The 12,210-nt window shown below is 43.8% G+C and overlaps 1 protein-coding gene across 2 annotated transcripts in view; it reads right to left on the reverse strand.

The window, feature by feature from the left end:
• The window catches only part of RFX8 (regulatory factor X8), a 29,519-nt gene extending 19,553 nt beyond the window's left edge, over window positions 1–9,966 (reverse strand). Inside the window, exons 1-6 of one of the 2 annotated variants that reach the window (XM_082218662.1) lie at window positions 9,844–9,966; window positions 8,570–8,693; window positions 7,421–7,482; window positions 5,024–5,110; window positions 1,438–1,501; window positions 212–304 (exon numbers count right to left, since the gene is read on the reverse strand). In XM_082218662.1, coding sequence (XP_082074788.1) covers window positions 212–304; window positions 1,438–1,501; window positions 5,024–5,110; window positions 7,421–7,482; window positions 8,570–8,693; window positions 9,844–9,899 — 486 coding nt within the window. In that variant the 5' untranslated portion in view covers window positions 9,900–9,966. The remainder of the gene's footprint in view (window positions 1–211; window positions 305–1,437; window positions 1,502–5,023; window positions 5,111–7,420; window positions 7,483–8,569; window positions 8,694–9,843) is intronic. The other variant, XM_082218663.1, reaches the window with a different exon arrangement.
• Between the last annotated feature and the right edge of the window lie 2,244 nt (window positions 9,967–12,210).

Raw genomic sequence — 12,210 nt, forward strand, 5'->3', positions numbered from 1 at the left:
TGGGATAATAAAAACAGAAGATCTTACTTGTCAACCTCAAAGGGACAAGGGTGTAGGTTTCCCTTTGGGATAATTTCCACAATATGGGGGCTACCACCAAGAAGTCACTGCTTCTTACAATCTTGCTGTCCTTGGTGGCAGTAGCCACAGCAGGGTCTCATGACTTGATTTGATCTCAGCTCTGGAAGGGTTGCTATGCTATCAAACATACCATTTTACAGGAATATTTCTTTTCTAGCTCCTGCTCCCATGAAGAAAATCTCCTGAATTCAGGAACTGGATATCCAACTGCTTCTTGGTCCTTCTGCAAAACGACAACAGTTTATTAAGTTTACAACACACACTTACAACTATGTTTATTACTACTGGGTGGCACAACATTGGGAAACAACAGAGTGGGGTCCTTTGGCATTGGTGTGTATTTGCAACAGCCACATCGATCTGGGGCAACCTTGACATGAAGGATTTTTTGGGTGGATTGGACTGTCATTGTGCTTTTACAGAGTGTTTCCAGAGCCACTCCTATCTAGTAATCCAACTCGCATTCCCATTAGCCTGATCAAAGGATTCTCACACTTGGTTTGATACTCTTACACAAAATACATGGGCATCACTGTCAGTTGCGAAGTGCACACCCATGTATGGCTAGCTCCTGCTTGTTCCTTTGCTAAACTGCTCCAGGGCTTGAACAGAAAGCTTTCTTGGGAACATGATGTGGGGCAGTCAATCAGCACTGCACATAGCCAGCTTCTGTTTCAAACTTGCAAATCTATCCCCCCATCCCACTCCGAATTCTATCATGGAGTAGAAAAGAGACCACTGGACTGAACACAGAAGAGGCAGTTTCAGAGTGAATCTACGGCTCTAAAATTGTTATGCCTGACTTCACCTTTAAAAAGGTATGAGCAGCAAGTCACACTCTTGTATTTGGTTCTATGAGTCTATGTTTCACAAGCGATGCAGCTGTGTACTTAAAGGTAGCAGCAGAATCTCCCCTGAGATCGACTAACACAGCAGATACAGATAGGTAGCCGTGTTGGTCTGCCATAGTCAAAATAAAAAAAATCCTTCCAGTAGCACCTTAAAGACCAACTAAGTTAGTTCTTGGTATGAGCTTTCGTGTGCATGCACACTTCTTTATTTTAACACAGCAGAGTACATGGACTGAGGTGCAATAATGATCCTTCCAGGAAGCAAGCAAAGAAATGGGTCACCACACTTAAAGTCTCTCGCATACAGGATTTAATTATGTGCTTACTGATTCAGTGCCATGGCCCCTGCCAACTTCCTACAGCAGAATCATAGCCAGGAAGAAAAATGCTTTTTAAAAAAGCGTTCTCGGCAGGTTGCATTTCACTGATCCATCACAGACGGATGTTTTAACAGTCCTTGGCTCATAGCCACCTCGTATTAAATCTGCTTTGAACAAATACTCACTGTCTCTTTTCTGCAGCCACTGCTCTGATAACTTGCCGCATTCTCAAAACTGCAAACCTCCCCGCTGTGGTAGGACAGACAACAACAAAACCTACTTTGAAATAGCTCTCTTTGGTTAACTATTTCTCTACAATGTTTGAATCAGGAGAGGCTGCGAGTGTATGAACCAATGCCTGGGTGTTGTGATGGGCTAACAATCTCTCTGAATCCTTGGCAGCAAGTGGTTCCTGGGTTCAGGAATTAGTTTGTTTGCCTGTTTGGGGCAGGGTTGCATTCCTTATGAAGGAACAGGTACATAATTTGGAGGGTGCTCTTGGAATCATCTTTGCCACTAGAGGCCAAGGAGATCTCAGTGGCAAGGAGTGCCTATTACCATCTTAAGCTGGTATGACAGCTATGTTCTTTCCTTAACATGGGTAGCTTGGCCATTGGCAACCTCACAATTAGATGGCTGGCATGTACTGTCTGTAGGACAGGTTTTCAAGACTGGGACTTTGCTTTCTTTCTTTTTAATAAGGCCTTGGAGCAGCTCGACTTGAATTCTAGGATAAACTGCCGGGAGTGTAGTAATACGTTTCCTGAGAATTCCCAGCCCCTGCTTCTCTGGGAAGAGAACTCCGCCCAATCGACTGTTGCTACTATAGCAACACGCATGGATGGTGCTCTCTCTCAATAGGCTGGCTGGCACAGCTGTCAGCTCTCGGGCCGCCATCCTGTTCCTCCTCAAGACCCAATTAAGCTGTATGCATGGTCTCGTGGCTGCAGCTGCTGCCTAGAAACAGGGAAGCAGGAGAGCTCATCCCTCTGTTCGGTGATGTCAGCCCCCTAAACATGAGCACCTGCTTGAAGCTTGCCATATGTAGCCACAGAACACTAGCAAACATCCATCCCGACGGTGCTCAGAATATCCTAGAGAACTGAACAAAACAAACCATTTTATTTTATTTTTTGCCTCAGAGTGCTTACAGTCTGAGTCGAATGAGAGAACTAAAGAGATGGAAAAAGGATCACAAGCAGGGATGAGGCAGCAGGGCTGACAGAGCGCATGCCCTCTGAGCCCAGTGATCACCCTGCAATGGCCTCTCCCTGCTGCCTTGTGTGAGGAAATTTGTGTGATGTGTTTTGTTTGTTTCCTCCTGAGTCTGAGGAGAAACACCACGCTTCATCTCCGAAGTCACTGTGAGGGCATGTGTCGGTAGTGCCAGTAGTGGACTCCGTGATTCCTTCTGTCACCCACATTCCCTCACATGCATCCCTAAGACCCATTGGCTGCTTCTTCCCTGTCAGCACACACACACAACCTTCCGCCATACCACACGGGGGGCTTTTGGAAACAGGCAAGGCCCACCCTATCATAGGCAAAGTAAGGCAATCGCCTCAGGTGGCAGATGCTGGCAGGTGGCAACAGCCCTCTTGCTGTTCCTCTCTGTTGGACAGAGCTGTTTACGTTACACGGCATGCCTTGCTCCGCTTATTATGTTGTCAAGAACAGCTTGCAGAATACAGCCACAATAAATCACCAGCCTGGAGGGACCCTTTGTTAGTTGCCCTGTGATGCTTCCCAATGCATATTTGTGCCTTCCCATATAAATCCTTTCCAGATTTCTTTCTCCAAACCAGGGATGTGGCCTGTGGTGAGACAGGAATGGCTTCGGCCTGTGACTGCGCTGTGATCACTGCCACATGGAAAGTGACTCTTGCACTATAGCACAACAAGAGTGGGACAAGAAATAAACTGAGACATTTGTGGCATTAAAAGATTCAGGATTTCACTAGCAAGTATGGATGTGCATTGGACTGGAGACAAAGCAGTCTGTCAACTGAACCCCGAGATGTTTGCAGGCACAAACACTTCTGAAACCATGAGCATGAATAATCATGAATTCACAATAAAAATGACATATGGAGGGGCCCTAAATTGAGTGGGTGTTATATAGCAATGCCTACCCCAACAAGGAAAATGGACAGAACCAGTAACTAGCTGTGAGTCATGTCAGGTTACACTGCACATCCCCATCATGGTTAAAGTTATTTTTCCACAGGCTACCCAAGACGATATGCTCATTTTTCCCAGCTCATTTTTTATTTTGGTACATTTTAATGGCATTATTTCATTGTGATGGATGTTGTCTGTTTTTGTGGCTGCCCTGGGCTCCTTTAGGAGGAAGGGTGAGATAGAAATTTAATTAATGAATAAATGAAATGAAATTCTTAAGACTGGTATTTTAATACGCTTGCTGACTTTCATAAAACACCTTGCAGGTGCCTGGTTACATACTTAAAACCGCATAGGGCCACAGGAACAAATCTGCCTATGCTAATTTATATGTAGAAACATCACAGTAGGCAAGACAACTAATTTCCCACCCTAATCAGCCCAGGTAATTTTTTCCAATGAATTTGCACTCCACTGCAGTTCACACCAAACTAATTTCTCTTCAATTCGTTTATCCCCCATTAATTTCTCAGTACATTATCCTCCAAAGCAATTCAACTCCCCTTAAATTATCCCCCATTCATTACCTCCAAATCATCTGGACAAAGTCATCTTAAATTAGTTTATTTCCCCAATTTAAAACCATACCCAGTATGTCCCAGGTTCAATTTTCCCCAAATTCATTGCTCACACTCCAGAATTGGGGTCACCTTTTTCATCTATCACTAATTCAAACACAATCATTCCAAGAGCAGAAATTGCTTTTTGCTAGTGGAAACACACATTTGGATTCAACCCGACGAATTTTCACAAGTAACTTGTTTCCTCCCCCCCCCCCACTTGTGTAATATGAATGTAGAATATATGATTTAGTCTCCAGGCAGGATCTCCATGCTGCACAACTCAGTTAAGTGGATCATTTTGAAGCAATTTTTTAAACACTCACTTCATCCATATATACTATTGTAGGCATCTGCATCCTTCTACTGTGGTGTGTAGCTCATTGCAGATGATGTGTGTGTGTGTGTGTGTGTGTGTGTGTGTGTGTGATCAATGTGTGACAAATCTGGTTTTAAGTTTAATCAGAACTTGGCAGCAGTAGTTTTGACATTTAAGAGTAAAATCTGCCGAACCGAATCTTGCTCAAACAGGTTATAACTGACGACTAGAGCTTGCAAATATATTCTGTTTGCTCAACAATGGGCATCCAAAATTTGAGTTAATTAGCAAAGAGGGTCCCACTCTGATCCCTCAGCTGTTCAAATAGCTGAATCAGTAACTGGAAAGCTATCTGAAGTCCTCTTGCCTGGGACTTCATTAAACGGTCTCAGTTAAACCAGCTGACCTTTGCAAACTTGGTTCTTCTTATTTGTTGACCGTAAAGCTAAATGTCACCCATTAGACCTGGGATTGGACCAAGACATTTTGTGAATAACAAGATCACACTGGGATAGCTCAGTTGGTACAGTATGAGACTCTTAATCCCATACTGTTTTACAGCTTCTGTTGCAACTACAAAGCAAACTGGGACCCCCAATCCTCAAAGTGCCAGGGTTATCATTATCCAACCAAATGGCATAAATTCACTGGAGATACAATTTCAGTTATCCGTACCCACATTTTGTCATGAAACATATTTAAGAACCAAACCTGTTCTCCCTTTTCTCAGCCAAAAGATAGCAATAGTAGGCATAGAAGGGTGAGCTCTTCTTTATCTGTATTCCATCATAATGATACCTGAAGAATAACAGACAAATTTAAGAGATTAATGAAGAGGCCAGTTGCGTGGCGATCTTTCAGCCGTGATCTGTAAATATCTGTCAGAGATTCAAAATATATAAATAAATGGGATACTTCCTGCGACACCTTTAACCACCTAATATGCTATGTACAACCTTGTTGATAATCAACTAAGCCAGTGCAACCAAAACTGTGGGTCCTGATGTGGTTCTGTTGGGGTTGCACCAGGCATAGGCAAACTCTGGCCCTCCAGATGTTTGGGACTACAATTCCCATCATCCCTGACCACTGGTCCTGTTAGCTAGGGGTGATGGGAATTTTAGTCCCAAACATCTGGAGGGCCGGAGTTTGCTTATGCCTGGGTTGCACAATGAATGACATGCTCCCTTGCCCCATTTCCACAGGTCTTAGGTTCTTCCTTCCTTCCTTCATCAGGCAGACAGCACACCCTTCCTACTGGGCGACCCCATTAATAAATAAGCTCCTTCCATTCATGACAAGAGTGGGGAACCTGTGGCATTTCAGATGTTATTGGACTACAGCTGTGAACCTCCCTGGCTGCTGGCCAAGGCTGGTTGGGGTTGATGAAGGATGAATTCCAACAACATCTGGAGGGCACAGTTTCCCCATTATTGCTCTATGTCACAGCTTAAATTCTATTCCAATACATACTGCCTAGAATATGGGTGGCCAAGGTATGTACTCTGATGTTTTAAAATACAACTCCCATCAGTTGTAGAGCAGCCCCTGATGTTGACCCAGAAGCTGCAGCTTTGAAAAGCAGGGATGTGGCTGCTCACTGTGGCAAACGATCATCATTGTGTTACATTGCTGCTGAAAGATTTACACTGGGTGCCAATTGCCTACTGGGCTAAGTTCAAAGTGCTGGTACTGGTGCACAATTCCCTATGCAGTTTGGGATCAGGAAACCTAAAAAACCCTATCACTCCTTATGTAACCCAACTGGTCACTGTGCTCTGCAAGAGAACACCAACTGCAGATACCATCTCACCAGGAGGGCTTGTTCTGCAGGACAAAGGAACTGGGCTTCTAGAGTGGTGTAACCTATTCTTTGGTTTTGTATCAGACAGCCACCCTCCCACCTACTGTATTGTCATTTTGATGCCTTCCTCTTTCAACAAGCCTTTTAAGGGAAACTTTTGTCCCCATCTGTCTCGGATTTGAAATTGTTTTTATATACAGAACTGTGTCAAGTGTTTTGTATATGTTTTCACTGTTGATGTTTCCGGTGTTAAATGACTTTGCGATGTCTCATAGGAAGCAATTAACAAGTGGAAATAAATAAACAAAACAGCCCCAGGAAGCATGTCCATTGGTCAGTGATAATGGGAGTTGTAACCAACAGCATCTGGAAGACACTACATAGGCTATATACCTATGTCGTCATTAAAAATTGATATAAAATATAAACATGTGCAGTGTTGACTACTGATGATATATTCTTCAATGTGTTTTGAAGAGGGAGGAAAAATAAAATTAAAGGTGGGTCCCACTTCAAAATGTTTGAGAAGCACTAAACTACAGGCCAGATTTTTATATGCTGCAATTTGACTTAAAACAAATAGTTTCTCTCCAATAAACATACGAAAACTGCTCTAAAGATCACCATGTTTTCCAATGTGAAGCTCTGCCCCACTATTTCAAGATTTGCCAGATTAGTGATAAATTTAATTCTGTCTATAGATTAATGCCACATGAGGCGTGGGTGGGTTAAAAACCACAAGCATTGACTGATCCTTCTGTTCCATCTTAGAATATTTATGAACATTAGCACCATTCAGCAGTCAACTGCCACCGGCAGAATATTAACAAACTGCAGCTACTATAAGGAAAGTAAAAAATTGAATTTAGTGTGAATGCACACACACACTGCCTGAAGGGGAAGAGAACAGGTGTGCTGTTTTCAGAAAGGAAAAGATGCCAGGAGGTCAAGGACTGTGAGAACAGCTGGGGAAGCGAGGAACAGAGACAGGGATCTTAGATGCGAAGAAATTGAAGAAAAGAGTACAATAAACTGGGCAGAGAGAGACTCGGGAATTGACGGGGGAAATGATTTAACACCCACAGAACATTCAAGGGAAAGAGATACAGAAGAGGGAGGGAGTTGAAGATTTCTCTGTGAATATATTTCACTGTTTACAGATGTTGCTACCATGGTTTTGCATGAATGTTCACCTTCCTTATTACAGTACCCATGAACTCTTAAATGCACAAATAAGCAGCTGACTATAGACTTTTCTAATAGCCTCTAAATCTTCAATTAATACAAATTAAATGACAATGTACCTTGCACTTCCCCTTGTGCCCAGTCTTCTGGTTCCTAAGTCTGGGAACACTAACCGAACAAGCTTCAAAGAAATGCACAGAAAAAGAACAGTTTTTTGGGGGTTAATCACACTGGTAAAATATTTGTGTGCTTCCTGTATCATCTCAGAACATTTTCAACCCATTTTCTAATTATCACCAGGTGATGTACTCACCTGGTATTTACTGATCTGAACAGCTAGTAATTTCCCCACATTCTGTCAATCTATCTGGAATATTTTACATGTTTTACAGTGCATTCCTCAGTACACATCATCTACTCAGAAGTAAGCCACATTAAATCCTCCCAGGAATGTGTGTTTAGGACAGCAGCCTCATGCCATTTTTCACTCGACAGTTTATATCCAGAAATACGAAATGTTTACTCAAGTATACATTGTGCATGTCTCACAGCAATTGTGAGTGGAACACATATTAAAACCACCATACTGAATCTCCCACTGAGTCTAATTTGAACCTAAGGCTGCCATTGTATGCAGATTTAATAGGGAGTTAATTCCCATTGAAATGAGCCGTACTGAGCAATTATGAATGGGAGTGTCCTGCACATGTCTCAACACAATATACAGTACCAAGTGATTACTGAACAGAAGGGAAGATTTGTTTGATAAGTATGTACAAATATAACATCACTGATTTTCTATAATAAATGAATAGTAAAGGTAAAGGGACCCCTGGCCATTAGGTCCAGTCATGACTGACTCTGGGGTTGCGGCGCTCATCTCGCTTTATTGGCCGAGGGAGCCGGCATACAGCTTCCGGGTCATGTGGCCAGCATGACTAAGCCACTTCTGGCGAACCAGAGCAGCGCACGGAAACGCCGTTTATCTTCCTGCTGGAGCGGTACCTGTTTATCTACTTGCACTTTGACATGCTTTCAAACAGCTAGGTTGGCAGGAGCAGGGACTGAGCAATGGGAGCTCACCCCGTCACGGGGATTCGAACCGCTGACCTTCTGATCGGCAAGTCCTAGGCTCTGCCTAGCACCACCCGCATCCCTTAAATGTATAGTAGTTCTACTAAAATCAGCTCCCAGAGGAGAAGAAACTGATACAGTTCCATCCAAAACCAATAACATTTTATGGTAGCAGCAGCACACTGTGTATATACCTTTCCAAATGTAGCTGGATTTACTTGAGTCTGGGCCTCCTGTCTGCAGTTCTCCACATACATTTCGTACAGCAGACAACGTGGCACACTGCATCCTTCACATACAAAGAAATTGTCTGCTATCCTTGGAGGGGGGGAAAGAACCAAGAGGAAACAAATGTTATGCCTATTTATGTTCAGAAGATGCGGGTTGCCATGTTTACTTTGAAGGACAGAAGGTTTGCAGTAGGTAAAATAAAATTATAACTTGGAATTCCTGGGTTTACAAAGCGTTTTGTGAAACAAAATTGAATTCCATAAAATTGTTAATTGTTTGAATACAGTGTCTCCATATCTCAAGGTTGTTGGTTTCACTTTGGTTGCATTCTATTTTAATGCTTTTATATTTTATTATTTCGTTTTATTTCAATCTGTTTTAATCATTTAACCTTCATTTTGCCTACAGAACTTCAGTTGTTACATGGCATTAAAATGTAGTAAATACATATATTTATGCATACTAGATCGTCTGGTCAGCTATTGGGGGGAACAAAATGCTAGATTCGGGGCTAATCCAGAATGGCTCTCTCTTCTTATGCTTCTTACTCACTAATCTGCACACAATTCAGACTAACCATACCTGATACCAAAAACAGAAAAACCCTATTTAATAAATAAACAATTATATATATATAGCCCACCTTTTCCCCATCATGGAACTTGTGGCATCTCCCATTCAGACACTGACCAGACCAAAACCTACTTTGGTTTAACAAGCTGGTTTCCTCAGACATCATACTTTTGCTCTCAGCTTATGCCCAATTCAAAGGTATTACACAATGCTATGCATGGGTGTCATTAAAAGCAGGTTGGAAAGATGCCACTTGAAGGCTATCTTCAAATGTATCATAGGAGCCTGCACAACACAAAACACTGTTGCTGTAGGTAGGTTTTATTTTATTTATCTTATATTTTGGAAATGTACATCCAGTTGATGCTTTTCTTTAAATTTTTTTGGAGCCCCCCAAAAAGTGAGTCCCTAAGCTGTAGCTTGTTTAGCTTATACGTAAATCAGACACTGGATGAGGAACAAACTTCTTCCCCAGTTTCCTCCTCCTGACACGTCATTTATCAGGTCGCTCGCTTTCTGCCCGCCCACCCCAGAGCCAAGCAGCGCGGCTTGCCCTTCAGCTGCTGCTACTCGTTGCCCTCGCAGCTCGCGGGGCTAAAACTGCTTATAAAGAGACACCTCCACCTCCAGGAAATGAGGTCGTGGTGGTGCTGAGGACACCTACCACTGAGTAATGGGCTGGTATATGTTACTACAGCCGCTGGGGAAATGCTCGGCCATCCCGCTGCGCGCAGGCGTCCCGAGCCGCCCTCCGCGCGCGCCGCTGGTTCCTCTGCTGTTTATTTTAGAAGCCGGGCTCTAAGACGTCGCGCTCGTTCGCGCCCGCCTTTGGAAAGCCGCGCCGCTCGCTGATTGGACGGCAGCAGCGCTTTGCAACCTTCCATCGATCGCTGCGCCGGCTGATTGGGCCGCTCGAGCAAACCGCACTGGTGGTGGGGGGGCGGGGGGGGGCGGCTGCCGCTTCTCACGCCTGTTGCCGCAGCATTCACACGAAGCAGCAGCTGCGTTCGCTCCTACCCGCTGTGTGGCTCATAAATAAAGCAGCCGCCGTTTCGGGGCGGCGGTAGTAAATTCCACTGAGCTCAATGGGACTGATTTCTGAATGGGCTTGTATAAGGTTGGGCTGTGGGCCCTGTCCCTGGAGAAAATATTATTGAGAGTTGGACGAGGTTATTCTATAATGATGCCTGAGTACCTTCTTATCCCCGGAATTGTAGAGCCAACAAGACTGAAAATCTAATGGAGGCAGGAGTGCCAACTTGAATAAACTTGTTGGTTGATCATAGTTACTCAGAACTAAATCCCACTGGGTATAAATATCAGCCTGATCCCATGGTATACTCAGTGCTTTTTTCTAAAAAAAATGTTTAGGGGTACTCTCATTTTGACTCAAGAAAACCACCATTTTATAGTTCAAATCGGGAAAAATAAATACAGTAAATGGACAAAAGTACAAAGATTCACAAAATGTTTAGGGGTATGTGTACCCCCAGAAAAAAGCACTGGGTATACTAATGCATCTAGCCTGCAATCCAATATTAGCAATTACCTGGGAGTGAGCTGGGTTGAATTCCTTTCGGGCTTACTTCTAAACGTATATGTATAGGATTGGGTGGTTATGTGCATAGGGCCAGGTCGCATCTCTCCTCAGCACACTTAACTTGAGAGGAAGGTGCATTTTGTTACTTCAGTTATGGAAATACACTATGGGAATTAAGGAATCATACTAGGGACGCGGGTGGCGCTGTGGGTTAAACCACAGAGCCTAGGGCTTGCCGATCAGAAGGTCAGCAGTTCGAATCCCCGCGACGGGGTGAGCTCCCTTGCTTGGTCCCTGCTCCTGCCAACCTAGCAGTTCGAAAGCACGTCAAAGTGCAAGTAGATAAATAGGTACCGCTCCGGCGGGAAGATAAACGGCATTTCCGTGCGCTGCTCTGGTTCGCCAGAAGCAGCTTAGTCATGCTGGCCACATGACCCGGAAGCTGTCTGCAGACAAACGGCGGCTCCCTCGGCTTATAGAGCGAGACGAGCGCCGCAACCCCAGAGTCGTCCGCAACTGGACCTAACGGTCAGGGGTACCTTTACCTTTACTACGCTCTGCAGGGGGCTGGGCTACTGCTTTCAGGCAGGATCACCAATTGCCATTGTAATTTGCTTTCCACCTGGGGAGGCGTACAGTTCAATTGCGTTCCGAGTATATATGTTGGCGTTTTGGAGGAGAATTTTCTGAGCAGGGATTGAAGAATACAACATATGGCTATGTGCTGATTGCTGAAGTGCCATGGCAACCCACTGCTGTGCCATACATACATACCTAATAAAAGATAAAATAAAAGTTCTGGATTTTCTCTTACTTTTGTATAAATGCAATCTATAATTACAATGTCTACATGGTCATAGCCAAGGGGGGGCAGCTCCCCCCAGTCAAGTAAAACAATAGAAATACTTAACTAAGTGACCGCTCACGTTGGTTCTGCCCCCCCAAAAAAAGTCCTACCCCACCAACAAAAATCCTGGCTATGCCCATGAATGTCTAGCTAACAGGACAGGTTTCTTTCCTCTTCCAACTGTATCACTAATGGCAATCCACTTTCCATATTAAGACTAGCTCACATAGGATTTTTTCACCTGGGGGTGTTTCTGAAGTCTCCATGGGAAGGATAATGTGCAGGACCAGACAAAACATTTCAATGCCTGAAGCAGCAAATGGTGTGTCTCCTTTCACCCCGGTTAAGGTGCATGCTACCCAAATTATTTTGTCATCAGAAGCCGAAGACTCCCTCTCCTTAGCAGTTAAAACCACTATGAATAATAATTAAATTTGCTAACTGCTTCTCCTTTCAATATTGTCAAAATGGGCTTGCAAATGGTAGGGCCAGCTCCCGCAATGGAGTACTGTACACACACACACACAGCCATCATAATGAGAGGGTCTTTTGCTTATTGCAAAACAATGGATTGCTTGGGGGGTGGAGGGGGTTTAGGAGCAAGCAATAAATAAGCTTGTAAAAAGGATTTCAAACAAAGGAAA

Source organism: Podarcis vaucheri (genome assembly GCF_965113315.1).
Source record: "Podarcis vaucheri genome assembly, chromosome: 4".
NCBI classification, from domain to species: Eukaryota; Metazoa; Chordata; class Lepidosauria; order Squamata; family Lacertidae; genus Podarcis; species Podarcis vaucheri.